Source organism: Adiantum capillus-veneris, chromosome 18 (genome assembly GCF_014529385.1).
Source record: "Adiantum capillus-veneris isolate H3 chromosome 18, ASM1452938v2, whole genome shotgun sequence".
Lineage (NCBI taxonomy): Eukaryota > Viridiplantae > Streptophyta > Polypodiopsida > Polypodiales > Pteridaceae > Adiantum > Adiantum capillus-veneris.
This window is the reverse complement of record NC_140948.1, coordinates 27,400,872-27,419,944: the sequence shown is the minus strand read 5'-3', so window position 1 is coordinate 27,419,944 and position 19,073 is coordinate 27,400,872. Positions and strand designations below refer to the sequence as shown.

At 44.5% G+C, this 19,073-nt stretch overlaps 2 protein-coding genes across 2 annotated transcripts in view; one reads left to right on the top strand and one right to left on the bottom strand.

Annotated features, from left to right (window-relative positions):
• Positions 1 to 19,073, top strand: part of LOC147435393 (uncharacterized) — a 59,630-nt gene that overhangs the window by 21,019 nt on the left and 19,538 nt on the right. Inside the window, exons 3-7 of the mRNA XM_086488467.1 lie at positions 5,197 to 5,336; positions 5,740 to 5,854; positions 5,939 to 5,979; positions 6,088 to 6,157; positions 6,265 to 6,330. Coding sequence (XP_086344593.1) covers positions 5,197 to 5,336; positions 5,740 to 5,854; positions 5,939 to 5,979; positions 6,088 to 6,157; positions 6,265 to 6,330 — 432 coding nt within the window. The remainder of the gene's footprint in view (positions 1 to 5,196; positions 5,337 to 5,739; positions 5,855 to 5,938; positions 5,980 to 6,087; positions 6,158 to 6,264; positions 6,331 to 19,073) is intronic.
• LOC147435395 (uncharacterized) lies at positions 16,301 to 19,049 on the bottom strand. The gene has a single exon (XM_086488466.1). It carries the CDS (start codon positions 19,047 to 19,049, stop codon positions 18,348 to 18,350), a length of 702 nt encoding a protein of 233 aa, XP_086344592.1. The 3' UTR covers positions 16,301 to 18,347.

The following is a 19,073-nucleotide window of genomic DNA, read 5'->3' as shown; positions in this document are numbered from 1 at the left end:
ACCAAAGGTCAGAGGGGTGCCGTTTTTATCAGATTCTCCATGAGAACCCATGTGTGTCATTGCTAAATGGACTATTTTCTTATTTTCTCGAGTAATTTCTTTTTATTGTAATTAGGATATTTAAATATGTGCACTTGAACCGAAAGGTTAGGAACTGTGGATCTACTGGAATTATTTAAAGCCATTAGGAACGGACAACTCTGATGCGTCATATGATGGGTGACATTAAGCCATCGCAAAGGGGTTGTACTATTAGTTCGCTAGGAAAGATCGGGAAACGAATATCCTTGATGCGTCACGTGATGGGTGACACCGGACGGGAGCATTGGATAGGGATATTCCGTTGGTATGGCATGAAACCCGAACTGGAAAAAGGAATATGCGTAAAGACGCAAGCACAAGAATAAAGATGGGTTCTGAGAAGCTTTTCCTTAAAAGCGGAATATTTTTAAGTGTTTTCGGGAAGAGCAAATGCTCTCTCGGGAGAAATTTGTGTTTGTATTGCATCTGTGCCTGAGGACTGCACTTGGGGACGCCTGGAATGTGCTTGTGTAGCATCAATTTTCAGCTCATTTTTATTGAGTTTTGCCCAGGTTCACATTTTATTGTTAAAAGTGACCGGCCGCCCACTTAATAAGTGGGCAGCCCATTAAAAATAAAGCAAGAGCTTATAAGAAAAGCACCAACAATCTCTATACGTAGCAAAAAACAGCCAGCTTTGTTTCTCTCTCCTCTCTCTAGTTGCCAGCGCCAACCTCTCTCTCTCTCCTCTCTCTAAAATCTGCCGCCAGCCCTCACTCTCTCTCTTTCTCTCTCTCTCTCTCTCTCTCTCTCTCTCTCTCTCTCTCTCTCTCTGTAATCTTTGGCCAGGTGCGGACCAGCTTTTCTTGTCGGTTCTCGGAACGTATAAAAGCAACACTTGCCCCCCCCTCTGGGGCAAATTTATGGCAGCGCTAGTTGGGAAGGTGACTCGGCCGGGAAGAAGATGCAAGTGATCGCGGGACTAAAGAGCACGAAGGTCGCTTTCCGTGCAAAGAGCGACATGTATCAATTGTAAATTTGCCATATGAATTGTTGTCTCGTGTTTGTGTGTGTTTTGGCAGGTACTTCATCGCGAAGAAGAAGCGGGAAAGCCTTGGCCTACGCTTGGAAATTTTGGGAACGAAATTCGGAAAATTGTTTGCGGAGCCTCGACTTCGAGTAGAGACGGAAAAAGGATTGAGAGCTGGTCTCTCGGATTTCCCTCATGGGAAGGAACAACCATCGAGTTTGAGAGTTAGAACGGAGGGGTTTACTCCGGTTCTTGTGCTTGTAAAAAGATTCTCTTTAGGGGGGGGGGGGGGGGGGGACCAGCCCATCTTCTGGTCGCAAATACTGTGTCGATCTTCTCTTTCCACTCTCTTTGTCGAAAGATTATTAAGTTTCAGCTTGTTGATTATTCGTGTGCACTCTCGTTTGTGACATGAGAAATCAATAGCACCACACGAACAGAATCTGCAAATAACTGAACTTGAATAGAGAGAGGGAGAGAAGAGGAGAGTCTACATGGCACAACGGAATTATGAGCCAAGAGGCATTGGCCCCAAAGACTGGCGCCCCTTTTGGTATTTTCTTATTATTGCTTCGTAGATTTCCAGCTCTCCCGAGACTTTGCGCCCTTTGGGCACTTATAAACAATACAAGGGATGCCCCGAAGCAGAGCCCCAAAAGGATCAGTTCTAAAAGCTTCCAATCTAAAAGCATCTGATTCCCAAAGCCTCACTTAAAACTGCCAGAAATCAGCAGCCCAAATCGCAGAAAGCTGTACAGATCGCCACGTGGTGGCTAGCTAGCGTAATTTATGAAAATCAACTTGAGAGTTCAAGCTATTGATAAATTAGTTTTAGGCCCCTTGGCTGGTGCTTATAAGCTGGTAGGGGTATAGGATTTTAATCCCTAACTTTTTTGTAAATCTGACTTGTTTATTTTACAAGTGGGAAACCTCAAAGCGAACCAAAAAGATCAGATACAAGGGGAAGAACACGGAAGTGTTCTGCGATGCAAAATCGCTAAAAGCAAACATAGAAGAGTTGCAAGAATTCCAAGGATATGTCCCTAGTGTCAAAGGCAAAATGTAACGATTGCCTTAACGAAATCTTGAACGATGGAAAAGGATCCGCCTCATGTCGGTGAACCATGTGGAGATTGCGATGGTGCCTTGTGCGATGGAGGGAAGTCGGAAGAATGCCAAAAAGCTAGAATCGTTTGTGGAAACCACTGAGGGAAATTGAAGATGCATACAAGCAGAAACGTGGCGAAGAAATGCCTTGGTGCAGCGACAATCCCAAAGCAGACGACTGACATTCTCATCAGCAGCGGAGCAACTGACACAACGAGAGGAGCTAATGTGACGCGCCTCAAGGAGAGTTCCAACCGGAAGAACTCCCAACAAACAATGCCAAAGAAACAAACGCTCCTTAAGAGGCAAATGAGACTTCCAAATTGCAGTGAGAGCCTGTCCCCACCATCGGTCAGATTTGTGCAAAGCCTAGAGCGCATTACAATGATCAGCCAGCCAAGAGTCTTGCACAAGAGAAGCATAGATATGGCGGGCAGAAATCGCATCCACAGGATTGTCCCATAAATTCCAATCCTGCATACGACATCCACTTGTCAGCAGCAGAATAGGGAGGAAATCAGCCTGAAGCAGGCTCCAAATCTGACGATAATGCATGCCCAACCCAATAGCGTCCTGTTGCTTGAGAAAAAGTTAGCAAATTCCCAAATGAATCTACAACACCATCCACCGTGCGTATGCCACGACCAGAGAGGAAGTAGGCCTGATGAGGCGATCGATCAACCAGGGTAAGAGAGAACACCTTACTCCAGAAAATGCTTTCCAAAACGCAACGAATTCCCATCTGCTTGCTACCTACCATGCCAGTAGAGATGATCCATAACAACTTTCCAAGCAGAGAACAAGCCAGAGGTGATTAAGCAACCAGGAACATAACCAACCATCTTGCCAAACACAATCTCCCAAAGGGAAGTCTGCCAATGACCAAGAGCAGGAGTGGTAACGTGCTGACATAGATCAGCAGCCATCACTGTCCATGGCTGAGATTGTCGCGCAAGAGTAGGCAATAACATAGCCTTCCTTGCCAATGCATGGCGTCGAAGGTCCAAACTATTCAACCCCCAAGACACTTTGGCCCCTCTCCCCATCTTTCTGGGTTCAGTTCCTTTTGGAATCTGTGACCCCTTGTCCTCTTGGCCATGTTCTCAGTTGGGCTCGCCACATCACCAACTTGTGAAGCTTTTTGGGTCAGATTTATTGAAAGCATTGTTGTGAGCTTTTGGAGCACTATCTTGTAAAAGCAGTTGTTTTAGTGCTTTTGAGAACTTTGTAAAGTGAGGCCAAGGTGCCTTTCAATAAAGGCTTTGTGGGAGTTCTTAAATCATCAGTTGGGGATCAAAGCTTGCACCAGCAGTTGTATCATACTCGGAGCTGATAAAAAAAACTTAGTAGTACCACAAGGGGCGCCTACATTAGGGGCCAGTGCATTTAAGTTGGGAACTCCGCCTCACTCTCTCTCGTCTCAAGAGTCAAGTCTAAAATTCTCTTTTCAGTTCAAGCATTTTGAGTGTTGGGGATTAGTTCCGATTGTGTTAAGTTGTGTTCTAGTCGGTCTTTTGCGTTGGCATGTAGTGCCTTCTAGTAACAGCTCTGATACCACTGAATCCAGCTGGTTACCCACCCGACATGGTGTAAAACACTGCAACAACACTAGAACTAAAACTGGCTGGTTACCTGACAAGGTGTAAAATACCGCATCAATGCCATAATTGATCGGAAAACAACAGATCAAACTTGAATTAACTTTTGAGTCAAGACACACAGAGGGGGACTGGGGCTGGCTTTCCCTCTCAGTGATATTGGCCCCTCAATAGGCGCCTCGTGTGACATTTGATGAGTAGTCACAGTAACAACTATTTTGGGAACCCATTCACAACGATCTACCAAAATTTGATGGCCCAGCCTCTAATTTATAGGCACTTGAGCTCACTAGAAAAGCATTCTGATAATTACAAATGGCCTCAAAAGCAGCCCTAAAAATAACTCAGGCAGAGGTTTGCGTTAAAAGCTTTCATAGGGTCAATGCCACGTCAGAAGCCTTACAGACGCCATGAAAACCGTTCCTACCCTGGTCCCCAATCTGCGCCGGGTTCACGGGCTGTACATCAGTCTCTCCGGCTCTCTGACATCTGCTCCAGGTAGTCTGGTTCGGTGGGCTATTGCCACACCACCATTTTGTGAAAGCATTGACCAAGCACTGCCTGTCTGAACAAGTAGTGAAGTTAAGGTGGCATGTTTGTCAAGGTTTCAAGATTGTGTTTAAGCTAGTTATGTATAGCTTCCTTTCACATCTATACGTTGTAGAATCTCATTTTGGTTCATATCTTACATAAGAATCGATATTTTCTGTTGTGTCTTATGTTTGTGTCCACTGTCTTTACACTATCTTGTCCTTGGATGCGAATGACTTTGAGGGTCGAGGTCCGGTTCAAAGTTCATTTAACTTCATTGATTTTAAGTAGCTGTTGCTCTGCATTCATTTTTTTAAAGTCAACCCACTGAAGGTTATATTTATGCCGCCTGAAATTCTTCAACAACAGGGAGGAATTGACAAATTCCAATAGTTTTGATTTCTAACAAAGGATTGAGCTTCAAAGACCTAGAACGCAACAAATTTAAAAAAAAGAACACGTGGCTTTGAGCTTTATATTGCAACCTTGGCTTTGAGCCTTATATTGCAACCTTGACTTCAAGACCTGTGTCAGATCAGGTGCATTGGCTTTACCATCCATAGCTCGGACAAGCTTGGTGACTTTGCAATGCAATTTATATGTCTTCTTGAAAAAAGGTCAGAGAACCTACAAACTCTAAGAGTAGCATGAACAACTCATGCAAACACAAAATGAAGACAAATGAAACTATGCAAGAAAGAAGATGATCGTGTAAACTTAATTTAATGACCATCAAGAGTTTGGACTTTGAAGTTGTGTATTATATTTTTCTTGGGTCCATTTTGTTACGTAGACTTGTTTTTTTGTTCTGTCTCACTTTGGTTGTTCCTGTTCACAATTCTACGAGTGCAGGTTTGATGACCTTATGAAGGTATGGATAAGAAAGCATGTTGTTTTTGTTTTTAACAGATAATGCAAATGGTCCCAAAACAATTAGCAACATGACGCTGATTAATGCTGGTAAGATTTTAGAGAACAATAAAACTCTTGCTGAATCAAGCGTGCCTGTTGGGGAGCTTCCAGAAGGCGTCATCACCATGCATGTGTTGGTAAAACCATCAATAAAAGCTGGTATTTTTTGTTCTTTTTCTGTCCATTTGCTGTAAGTGCAAATTTGTTAATAATGTATTTTCTAACTGACTTTTGTCTTCCTGCACCGTAAGTAGCACCCGTGGGATATGGGACATACTATATTATTTCAGTTTTGTAGACAATCTTTGCTATTATTTACAAGCATGATACTAGTCATTACTTGATTTTGAAATTTTGATCGCCGAGGCATGTCAAGGTTTTGCGACTTTCAAAGTACAAGAGACACCCAGAGCCTTCCTTAGTATCGGCAATTAGAAGCCTGTACTTAGAGGTCGGGGATGTAGCATGGAAAAAATTGACAAGCCATATGCAGAGAAACACGGCTACACCTTTGTATTTGAAAATGTCTCGTTCATGCAGGTGAACCCCAATGTGAGAATGCTTTTAGTTTTCCTCTTTTCAGCAGATTCTGCAGCCCTATGTAGCCTGAGCTTGCTCTCTTTCTCCATTCCAGGTGTCTTGCCTGCCCGAGCTGGTATGGGGCCTTCAAATGCAGTTTTTCGTATGAGGCTGATCCTTATTGTACTAACTTTGAGATGTGACTTTCTTGGACCCCTAGACTTGGTGATAAAAGCTATCGCGTTATATTATTCCTGTAAGGTAATTTTTCTCACTCTACGGTGAAGATGGTGGTCACACCCTCACCACATGTACGGAGAGAAAACACTGCCAATGCTGCAAAGGATTCCGTAAAACAGCTACTTGCAGGTGGTAAGTCACAGGATGAAGCCATTTCTTGTGGCGAAGTCGCATAACGATACAAAATGCTGTCGGAGAGGTGAGAAATCTCCTTGCGTGATGCAAACATTTGAGTGTGATGATGGCATCAGCTGGTGCGGCAGAAGCTGATCTTACAGGCTTCCATGTTGTATGCTGATTTGGCAGTGCCTACCAGAGCAGCAGGGACTCATGTTGCAGTGCCAGGAGCTGATTGCAGCACAAAAAACACAGGTCAAGCCACATTATGGTGCAAAATCCTTTTGTGGAGGTGTCCTGGCTTCCAGATTGTGACACATATAGTGTGTTTTTTGTGCAGAACCTACAGAAGCCCTTTCCCTTTACCCCAATTATACAAGCTAAGCTTCTGTAGTGTTAAGTTTACGTGTTTTAGTGAACCTTGTACCGCTTTGGGGTGGCAGTAGGTGTTTGGGCTTGTTGCTTTTTTGTTTTCGATCTATAAGCTTGCCGGATACCACATTACCATCGCTCCTCTTTTTATTGTTTAAAGATCTGCAACAAAGTTATTTTGGTGTGTAGTGTTTTCCCGTGACAGCTGTTTCACGTATTGGATGGTTGTAATTTGTTGGACTGACATTGATAGTATGTTTTGTTTTAAGTGCAGTAAGCAGACCAATGGATCCAAGTGGTAAAAAAAGGTAAACATGAAACCTGCACTCCCACCTCTATCATCAATGTGACAACTGAGGAAGAGCAAGCGAGGAAGGCACACGCTCTACATATGCGAGTCATGGGTATCAAGGACACCAACAATGTGGAAGAGGAAATGAAAAGTCTCCATGCACGTATGGGAATCATGGAGCCAAAACACATTGGAGTATGGATAGTGGGCAAGAAAGGAGGAGGTGATGGGGGAACCTCCGAGGAATGTGCATGTGCTCTAAGGATTTGATTCATTGAAATGGAAGAGAGGAAGGACTTCCTCAAAAGAGGCCTACACTAAAGCAGATAGGGATTTTCTTGGGAGATGATCTTACAGTGTCTCAACTAGCACACATGAAAGAATGCATGCCCAAGATCATGGCTGCCAGAGAGAAGGGGAAACTTGCCTTCTATAGGAAGCCAAAGTGGTAGTACTTGACAGATGCACCGCATGATGGTGGGAGACCTATGGGGCCCACCTAAAGCTTGCGGTATGGAATTACCAGTTACGATTGGACGTCGGAGAATTCGAGGGACATCATTTTCTATTCAAAGATGCATCAAGAGCCCAAAGAGCACACTCCTGAAGCTGATTGAATATGGATGGGAGAGCACATGTAGACAGGTGGCTCGTAATGAGCATAGTAGCAGAGAAAGAGAATCAAAGAGTAGTAGTAGTGTTATTTAGGGAGGAGTTACATCCTATCATTTGGGTGATTCGTAGAGATGAGAGTGCCTGCTATATGTGGATTAGAGTTAGAGCGGAGGAGGGTAGATCTCTCTACATTGCCATGTATACATCTCATTATCCCTCGCCTAAGGCGCAATCGCCATACATGATACTCGATGAGGATATTTGGAACTTCTTTAAGGATGGAGATGTCATCCTACTTGGGGATTTCGATGCTAGGACAACATATCGTCAAGCATCGTTCTTTGTTACTTCCTAGGAGGTGTTGGGAGAGTTGGACTCCAGAGAGATGGGGCTCGCTAGGACCTTAGAGGATGCTAAGGAGTATATAGAGTATGGGAGATACTTGATTGAGATGGGCACCACATATGGATTGGCCATTTTGAATGGCTTTGATAGATACTGTTGGGGTATAGGCGCCTGTGCCTTGCCTGGCCGCCCAGAGTCTGGGCGCCCACTGACTTGTATACCTTATACATAGCATAAGTGTATAGGGGGCTGCTCACTCTTGGAGTCTCCCCACCCACATCGTGTGTGTCTCCTTCTCTCTCTCTCTCTCTCACTCTCCGTCTGTGGTGCTTCCCGATCCCCTTCAATTGGTATCAGAGCTATGGTGACAGCGGAGAGCACGACGGCTTTGAGAGCTTCGAGGCGATAGCTCGCTCTCTCTCGATGGTAGAGAGATTAAGAAAGCTTGGAAGCTTTGTGAGAATGCAATGGGAGCTTGTGAGCTCAATTGAGAGTGATGTATGCTCTTGTGGAAGCTCAAAAAGGAGTGTGGAAGATTGTGTGTAAGTGAAGGTGCTGCCCTAAAAACTGTGTGCGCAGCATCACTATTTTCAGATTCGTTTTTCTCCTTGTAGAATGCAGATCTGAGAATTCTGTCCATTTTGCCCATCCGTTCCGACGTGGTCTACAACTTTGTAGAAGAAACTTTTTGCAAATTCCTCACCGTTTTGCTGATATTCAGCTCAGATTGATTGTATACAGAAATTCCAGATTTTCTGTTGTCGCATTGTGTGCGAGTTTGATGCACTTTTGGAAGCACGCGAGATGCTTGAAATTGAGTGCATAAATTCTGAGCTGAAGATGCAATTGCAGCTTGTGTTAAGCTTGTGGTTTGAGGGTTTTTGGTATACTTGGGCAACGAAGTACGGAGGCGTTTACACACCACCGAAGCGGTCTCTTGAGAGACGCAGGTTTTTGGAGCACACAGGTGGAGCTTCTTTCACTGGTTTTCACAGAATACTTTGGCAGTGATTTTGTGCTTGGATTCATGGTCTTTGCGGATGGTTTGCATATGGTTATGGCGCATGGTTGATGCCCATTATACATGCATTTTGGCGAGCACTTTCAAGTGCTGGTGAACTCTCTTGAGAGTATTGTTTTCGCATTGATCAAGTTTCCGGATTGCAAATCTTTTGGCGCTTGCTTATGCGCGGTCACTCCGTTGATGTACGTTGAGTGCGGATTGTCATTGTATGTGAAAATGTGGATCCATTTTGGCATTCTTACTCATTGACATTGAGTAGTGTTATGGTTTATGGTAGAGATTGTACTTGAGTTTTTGCTCAGTTTTCAGGTGAAATTCTGTCTGATTTTTCCAGATTCTCGCCATAGTTTGTGATCGAGTGTTTACTCTCACTTTGACAGGTTTTGTCAGTTTGGACACAGTTTTGTGTTTTTGTATCCACTCTCGCAAGAGTGAGTTGTGTATCTTTCTTTGCTTGAGACAGTGGTTTGCTCTCGGGTGGGAGAGTCTTGTGATCTCGAGCATTGTTTGCCATAGTTTTGGAGAGCTTATGCATGTATATTGAGTGTAGTTTGATGCGCATTGATTGCTCATTGTATTGAGCTTGCAGGACAATGGTTATTTTGTGTTGATAGCCATTGTGCGTCAAAACTTTGGCGAAATTTTCCCAGGAGTTTTATGCGTATCATTTATGCGATCTAGGTAGAGATTGCGGGTTGCACTCAGCATTTGCGTGCGGTGTTCTCTGCAGGTGGGAGATTTGTGCATGTGTATGCATCGATACCGCACAATGTGGGCTTGGTGATTAGCTCACAGATTGCAGTGTGATACTAGAGCATGCGAGGCTTGTATTGACATTGCGGGAGCTCTATTTTGGAGTGTGTCTCACAGGTTTTACATTGTGTTTCTAGCCATATTGGTAGACAGTTTCCAGGTGTTGTTGGTGAGGTGGTTTTGCTATCTAGCTTGCTACTTGTGCTCATGGCAGAGACAGATGATCGATCAGATTGTGACCTCTCACAGATGCGCGTGTTTGATGGGTCAGACTTTTCAGCATGGAGAGAGTGTATGCTTGATGCATTGACACAGCGAGGGTTGCATCGACCATTGAGTGGTGATGCAGGTAGACCTTCAAACATGTCTGACGATCAGTGGCAGGAGCTAGAGGAGATGGCACTAGCTACACTCTCTTTGCACCTTGCGGAATCTGTATATGCTCTTGTTATGCATGAGACTACTTCGAGAGCACTTTGACGTAGATTACATGATATGTATGATAGATCTGAGTCATCACGGACTCGTGTGAGACATGTACATTCACGAGCACGCCGACAGGTGACATGTTGGTATTGTGGTCATTCTGGACACGTTAGACGGCGCTGTTTTCGTCGTATGCGACATCGTAGGAGACATGGCAGTCTCAGAGATGTATGTAGTGATGCCATGGACTCAGTTGCTTTGACAGTTGAGGCACATGTAGTGTCGGAGTATACTAGTGACGGGGATGTCACTTTTACCTCGAGCTATGCACGAGATGCTATACATGTGGACAGTGCACTCCCTTCGCAGTGGTTGCTAGACGCAGATGCTATGTTTCATGTCACGCCGCATCGTGCATGGTTTTGTAGCTATTCTAGCGGGATGCTTGGCAGTGTACGTTTGACCGATGGATCGGTGCATGCGATAGTAGGTGCAGGAGATGTGAGACTGTCATTACTGAGTGGTGCATCTTACTTGTTACGACATGTGCGCTATGTACCAGATTTGACAGTGAGTTTGATCTCGATTGGTCAGCTTAGAGATTGTGGATGTCAGATTTCGCTACGAGAGCGAGATTTTGTGATGCATTTGGGTTCGCTAGTGATTGCGAGAGGTGCCAGGAGTGGTACAGGTTACCCATTGCATGTGGATCACGCGAGAGACGGTGTTGGCTCTGTGATCACGCAGCCAGGTAGAGAGCGAGAGAGCAGGCGAGTCTCTTTTGCTCATGGGTTGCAGGGTACTTTGCATTGAGTGCAGAGTAGTGAGCTCGTTGTGCACACAATTGGGGCACGACTTGAGCAGTCACACAGAGAGGTGACAGAGTCAGACATGCATGCTTTGCTAGTGACTGAGCAAAGCAGAGAGTCAGTTGTGCGAGATACTTCTATGCAGGATAGACAGGTAGAGCGGTCTTGCTCTAGTGAGTCACAACAGGAGGACGTTGTGCAAGAGTCTATGCATATGGAGTTAGAGCATGAGAGCTCTAGTGAGTCACAGCAGATTGAGTGGTCATGTTTGCAGTGGATGATTGCAGAGGAGGCTGAGATGTCAGCGATTATGCAGTCATTCTTTTCTATGCTCGACAGTGAGCATGGGGATATAGTTGTGCAGGATATGTCTTCCAGCAGACACCTAGAGCAGCTGGTTTGCTTTGAGGTTGCACGACAGGTTGATGCGCCTTTTGCGGACAGTCAGGAGATGCATGTGGCTGACACGCCTCGTCAGTCAGAGATGCCTATTGCCAGGGATATATATGTTGATGCATGCTCCGTAGAGCTAGCAGGGCCCGCTAGCATTGCATCGGCATTCGGTGGTCTCATGTATGAGATGCTGATCTTGAGACCAGATATCGCAGCTGCAGTGGGAGCATTTGCAGTTGGGGTTGTCAGTCGTTTGTTGACTGATGATGGCATAGTGCATGAGGGAGATATGCAGGTATTGCGTACATACTTGCAGTACGTGTGCGGTACGTCTGGTGGTGTATGGACTTACACGGAAGTAGGATAGCCGGATGCACACGATCACAGCCAGCCAGTGGGCATCGGTTGAGAGCGGTTTTCTCTCACCTTTTGTAGTCTTTAGACTAGGTTCCCTTGCTTAAAGGCACAGTCGCCTTTAAGTGGGAGGTTGTTGGGGTATAGGCGCCTGTGCCTTGCCCGGCCGCCCAGAGTCTGGGCGCCCACTGACTTGTATACCTTATACATAGCATAAGTGTATAGGGGGCTGCTCACTCTTGGAGTCTCCCCACCCACATCGTGTGTGTCTCCTTCTCTCTGTCTCTCACTCTCCGTCTGTAGTGCTCCCCGATCCCCTTCAGATACTCATCTTGAAGTAGATTCACTTGCTTCCCTCATAGACATGGTGCTAGCACTGTGGATTATGTTTTGGCTCCCACATCGCTTATACCATGCAGTCAGGGCTTATTAATCTCACCTAGACGTGTTGGAGTGGCTGTAGATTATGCTTATATATCTTTTGTAGTAGCTTTTACTATTGGTGGCTTTCATCATGCAACACGTTGCCAAGGTACCACTTTTGCATAGAGATAGATGGCGTTTATACAGCATAGCTGCCCCCCATAGACCCTGTCAAGCTCACCTAGATATTGATAAAGGATGATACACAACGGCAGCCACAACTTTTCCCCTCTCTCAGCTTGCTGGGAGACCACAGTTTGGGAGCATGTCTTAGAATAGTTGTATGATGATGAGTGCCGAGAGATGAGAGCCCGGCTATGGAGAGAATTGGCTTTGGGAGACATCACACATTGGCAGTCATGTATACTCTTTCGATGCCTAACATAACAAAAGGAGAGAGATTTCTTAGCTCACCTTGAGAGAGATATTTATCTGATGCTCTTGAGCAAGGACTCCAGGGCTGCTTGGTGACTCTTTAGAGAGCACGCACCCTCTCCAGTCATTACTGCTACAATATGCATCCTCTCTATATATAGTAGCAGAGGAGTTACCATCGCCAGATTCGTCTGCCAGATTCGTCGGAGCCCTGTCCTCTCACTTCTACTTAGAGATGGTGAGATGAGCCATTGACAGATTGCACACAGGGAAGGCACAGGATCATGGTGGTATAATGGCAGAAGATTTCATACATGCTAGAGATCATATGGATGGTTTGTTGGCCTTCATGTTCAATAGGGCCACATGGGGTTTCTTGAGACTTGGAGTACGTCTATGATTGTACCCTGCCAACTAATTATGAGACTATCATGATTGGCAACTCATTGGGCAAGCTATATACATCTATGAGCTCGAACAGATAGGTAGAGAGAGAGGGTCAAGGTAGTTAGGTACGTAGTGTTCGGTACAAATTTGGTTCGTAAGGTACGTAGTATAGAATGAATTGAGTTTTTAGGTACATAAAAATTTCTACTTTTTTTTTCACAAAGCCTAAAACTGAGAGTACTTCAGGCATTTATATATGCATTCACCAAGACTTCTAATAAAGACTAGCAAATCAACATTAGACCATTGCAAATGCCAAAAACTAGAGTCCATGACTCTAACCGAACAATGAAAACACAAAGCTGAGCTTAGCCAACCAAATAGTGTCAAATGTCTGCTGTCATGGTCACATAAATATAAGAGCATCAAAATAAATTTATAATGAATCATGATAATCCAAGAGTGAAGTCTCAAGTCCTGACTCTAATAAGTAGTAAATACTACAAACTGCACATTGCACTCAAAGCTGGCACTTGCAAGAGAGGAGCACACACTGCACTATACTTGTATCTCTGCTAAAACCAGTCGTCCTCAGCTGCAACAAGGCGTTTTTACGTTTCGGACAGGCATAAATACAACATCGATAAAAAAGAGAGGCCTAATCGCCTGAAATAGAGCAGCAACCCCCCCCCCCGCCCCCCCAAAACCACCCAAAAAAAAAAAAAAAAGCGTTCGAATCCGTATTGTAGGGTTGTACTGTACGGATAGAATCCGTACGTAGGTATGGTTGCAACCTTGGAGAGGGTGTACGAGCTTGAGGACAGGTTGGATTACGAGCTTTAGTGCAGGTTGCATTTGGGAGGGGATTCTCTACACTTGATCATACATTCACGCTTAGAGCGATGTCATTAAGGAGGGCATAGCACATGGAGGAGAATTTATTGTAGCTTTGTGGATTTCTGTGAAGCCTTTGACAAAATCAGGGTTTTCTGCACAATTCATTGGAACTCTCGAGGTTTATGCCATAAATTTCAAGTACTAGTTCAATAGCAGGTCTAGCTCTCTTAGCTGGAGTTGGCCCTCGGGATATTTCTGTTGTCGAAGCGGAACGTTGCTTTGAAGACGTCGAGGCTCGTATATTGAAAACACTCAAAACATCGGCCTTCTTGTAATAGGGTTTCTCGTTGACACTGTGTTAGACGAGGCCTTTGAGGCTGACTTTCACTGGATTCTCGGGGATTTGTTTGTTGTAGCCGGGAGTTTTTATTGTTTGCCAGAGTTGCTTCTGTAGTGAACTAGAGCTTTTCTTTCATAAGTTTGTAGCCGACTGTAGCATGGTCCATAAGCTCTTGCATGGTTGACACTTGCTTGGACAAACGATATTCCTGCAACGGTGATGGCAGCCCAATGATTTATTGCTCGTATGGATCCTCCAAGAGAATCAACTTAAAGAAAGTGTCACAAATTGGTGACGTGGCAGTGCTCCTGGATATACACAGTCCTTGTTGACGTGGCAGCATTAGTCAGAAATCGCGCTGGAAATCCTGCTAACAGGCTGACGTGGCAGGCAGTACGGACCTCAGCCATTTGCACTGGCTGCTTTAGGCTGGCTGATTTTTGGCAGATTTTGGAGCAAAGCTTTTGGGGATAATTGCTTTTGAGTTAGTAAGCTTCTGAGCTGAGATTTTGGGGCTTTGCTTTTTGAGCAACCCTTGTAACAATAAAAAGGTCTGTTGGGCCTCATTACTTAGAGCATCTAGACGCAGAGTCTGAGTGTGAGTTCCCGCAGACTCCCTTGTACTTTGCACACAGATCAATATAAACAAGAAATACCGAAAGGGGCGCCAGTCTTTGGGGCCAATACCTCTTGGGCCGGAATTACGCCGCGGGCCGTGTCGTCTTTTGTGAATTGTTTTAAAGTGAATGTCTGCTGTGTCGCGGTAGAGTCTTGACTTGGGGTGTCCAAGTCTGTTACAGTGGTATCAGAGCGCGACCAATCTACCGGGAAATCCGATCCTTTTCTCACGACACATTTGGATTCCAACAAGAATCAATTGACTTCTTCTGCATTTGCCAATGCGGGAGGAGATCACGAAGACAATTTTGATGATTTAACAGAGGAAGAGTACGGGCCACCTCGGCCTACTCAATACGAACTTCAAGAGATGGAACGTCAACAGTAGGTTGACGAGTGCACAAAGCAGATGATTAAATTTATGAAGGATCCGCAGTTTGCAAATATTTTGACTCAACAATCCATCACAGAAGTGCACACCCGGTGGCAGAAAGCCACCGAACCACCCATCAAACCGGCAATCAAGAAACCTCCTTCTTTGAGGATGTTTACAGAGCAAGAATTACAAGAGGTGGTTCAGACACAGATTAGTCGGCTTTTGGACGCGAACAATCACTCCAAAGGCAAGAAAAAGGCAAAGAAACCCAAATTTCACCCGGTTTATGACAGTTCTACAGAGGAGTCATCCTCTGAGAGTTCGGACTCCGATGACCACATGTATTATGCAAAGAAGAAGCATTTTTATAGAGCCAACCAATATGACTTCCTTGAAGACAAAAGCAAGAAAGTAAAAGAATTCAAAGAAGGTGGACAATCAATTAAATTTGAATCATTTTCTGGGTTCCGAGATGCTCCGAGGGCTTTGGCCTTCATTCAACAGTTTGACATAGCCTTCTCTGGAGGGCATTACTTAGAGCACTCCAAGATTAGGAGGGCTACATCTTTCTTCAAAGGAAATGCTCGAACATGGTGGTTCACTCTTCTTCTGAGAAAGGAAGCTCCAGTCAAGTGGTTGAAATTCAGAAGGCTCTTTATTTCTTCTTGGCTGACACGAGAGTATGAACGAGATATACAAACCGCTTGGAATCATCTTCGGATGACCAAGGGAGATTCTTTGGACGCTTATTGCAAGAGATTTTGGAACTCTTTTCTACCAACCTCTTCATTTAAGAAGGTCTCTTTTAAGGAATAGATTGAGCTGTTTTGCTGCGAGCTCCCTACAGAGATCCGAGACTATTGCCTGGAACAAAAGTCGAATTCTATTCAAGAATTGATGGGTCGTGCGAAACAGAGTTTGCGATACATTCGGGAAATTTGACTTACCCCACTGACGAGATCTTGACTTCGAGAACCCAACAAACCTGTAACAATGAAAGTAGAAAGAGAAAGAGGTCCCAAGAAAAGAAAGATAAGGATACATGACCTTGCTCACTCTTCGAGAGAGGGCCAATTAGATCAAAGAAGGGAAGTGTTTTGGTTGTGGGGAACATGGGCACGTCTACGCAAAGTGCCCCCAAAAGGCACAGCAAGAACAAAATGAAGACAGGCCAGAGAGTTCGAGAGCAGCAGAGGAACGTGGCAGAAAAGGCAAGATGAAAGCACGACTGATACTAGATTGCGTGGGTACTGATCCAAGCATGATTGATGAAAGTACAAAACTTTGCTGAGCTTGGGGCGAAGTGAAAGATCAAGAAGTGTTTGATTTTCTTCGATGGAGGAGCCAAGGCAAACTTCATTTCACCTGAATTGGCGGCGCGGCTCGAGATTACACCCGATAGGATGGGACCACCAACAGAGGCAGTTCTAGCGGCACCCGGATGGGACATAGCCATTACACCTGTCATTGGCAAACTTCGGTTGCCTTGTCAAGGGTATTTGGGGCACGAGAACTTTTACATAATGCCCTTGGAAGGTTGTGACGTCCTCCTAGGAGTCCCTTGGTACCATAAGAACAACGCCGTGGTCGATTATCGGGAAAAGAAAGCGACTTTGACAAATGAAAAGGGCCGAAAAATTGTACTTTATGTAAAACTGAAGGGTGAGTCTGTCCCTATTGTATTGGCTTCGGCCATTTCCAAATTAATGAAATCCAGTCTTGTTTACTCGATCTACTTGAAAGAGTTAAATGATGAACAGAGAATGAACATGTTCGAACTTGATAAAAAACGCCAAGATTTCCTCCACACTCATGCCAATTGCTTCTCTGAGGGCCTGCCCAGCGAGTTGCCACCATCTCGTCTTGAGGATCACACTATTGATTTGATACCTGGAAGCACACCACCGAACCGGCCACCTTACCGTGTTAGCGGAGCCCAGAATGAAGAGATTATGAACCAAGTAAAAGACCTTTTGGAAAAGGGTTTTATCCAACCGAGTACTTTACTCTATTGCTCTCCGGTGTTGTTGGTTTTAAAGAAAGACGGATCTTGGAGAATGTGCATTGATTACAGAGCTCCCAATAAAATCACCATCAAGAACAGATTTCCGATTCCAAGGATCGATGATATTCTTGACCGACTACAAGGATCCTCTTGTTTTAGTAGGATTGATTTGAAAAGGAGATATCATTATATCAAAATTGCACCAGAAGATGTCTACAAGACAGCCTTTCGGACGAGCTTCGGTTTGTGTGAATTTTTGGTGATGCCTTTTGGCCTTACCAATGCTCCAGCGACTTTCAATCAAATGATTGATAGGATTTTCAGTGAGTATAGATCATTTGTCGGCACTTTCTTTCATGACATTATAGTCTTCTTCAAGGATGAAGCAGAATATAGACACCATCTGCTACATGTCTTTCAGGCATTGTGAGATCACCAGTTAGTTATCAATGCCAAAAAGAGTGAATTTTTTTTGCCAGAGATACACTTTTTGGGACACATCGTCTCAGCAGCAGGAGTACAGATGGACTCGCCCAAGATTGAGACTATACGTGATTGGCCCGATTTGAAGAATGGTCATGAAGTTAGAAGCTTCTTGGGCTTATGATCTTACTACCGGCGGTTCATTCGAACGTTTGCAAAGGTAGCTTTCTCTTTGCACATTTTGACACAGAAAGTAGTTCCTTTCGCATGGGGACCCACAAAGATTACTGCCTTTCAGACATTGAAAGAGAAATTGACTACTGGACCAGTGTTGGCTTTGCCGAACTTGCAAAAGCCATTCAAAGTATATTGTAATGCTTGTGGTCGTAGTCTGGGAACGGTCTTAATGCAAGAAGGCCATGTGATTGCCTATGAAAGCCGATTGTTTTCAAGGCCGGAATTGACAGCAGAGATTTATGAGAAAGAGCTTTTGGCAGTTATCCATGCTCTTACTCAGTGGTGACATTATCTACTCGGAGCCGATTTTACGGTCTTCACTAATCATCAGAGTTTACGCTACTTCTTGTCATAGAAGCAGTCATAGTTTTTTCATGCGGCAACCATGCGTCTCACTCGGGCGGGTATGGAAGCCCGATATAAGCCCGATTTAGACCCCCCGAAGATTCCATACGTGGAATACCATACGACACTAAAAAAATAGTGTATATATATATATCTCATAACAAATAGCAATTAAAATTAAAACACTAGACTCTAGAGAGTAGCCCAAAGCCACATAATGCATTAAAACATCATAGAAAATGTAGAATCTAGCTAAATCAAGGAGTCGGGAGTCGAGAAACAGATCAAGATCTTTGATCAATAGATACATCAATGAATCATGATCATACTAGATGGCAAAATATGGAGCCTCCAAAACCAACAAGACTGTGTACTGACTCCCGAGTACTCCAAAATTCAAATGACAAAACATAAATAGAGCCTAGAGGGTGGAGTCCAGCTGCTCGATGCTAAATAGTGAATCCAAAACATAAGTAGATCTAAGAGGAGTCAGGACCGAGGCTAGAGCAAAATGCAATGAGCTCTAACTCTCATCAAAGGCCACCTCCTCATCATCACCCTCATCATCCTCATCCTCATCCTCATCCCAAGCCTCATCCTCAGCAACGGAGCATGAAGTCCCAATATCACTGGGCATGCTAATCGGAAGAGACTCCATAACATCAGCAGTGCTCTGTGCAATAGCCTCCTGAATCTCTTGCAACTCAAGCAAGCGCTCCTCATCCTTCTCTTTGTTAAGCATCTCCAATGTCACCTTCATTCTCTCATAGCCGCGCTCTTTGATCTTGCATAAGAGCCTCAAGTTGGTGTGTATGTAGACAAGCTTCTCGATATGAGCAGGAAGTAACCTATTTCTTCTCTTGGTGTGAATGAGAGAGAAGGTGCTCCAATTTCTCTCACATGGAGAGGCACATGTCCCTTGAGAAAGCACCTTAAGTGCAAGAGTCTGCAATGTGGGCGTGCAAGCCCCAAAAGTCTCCCACCATTTTACACCCTCTTGCATTCTCTTTGGATCCTTTGCAATAGGATGAGAAAATGACTTTCTTTCAGTGAGGAAAGTGTCCAACTCATCAATGAGGGTACCCTGCATGGTCAAATCACCCTTGGTATACCTGTCCAAAAATGTCATCCACCCATCATGAACCTCACTGTCATTGAATTGCCCTCTTCCTCGCCATATAGGATGCAACAAGTATCCCGTAGCATGCAATGGTGTGTGCATCATATTCCATCTATCAACGCATAGGTC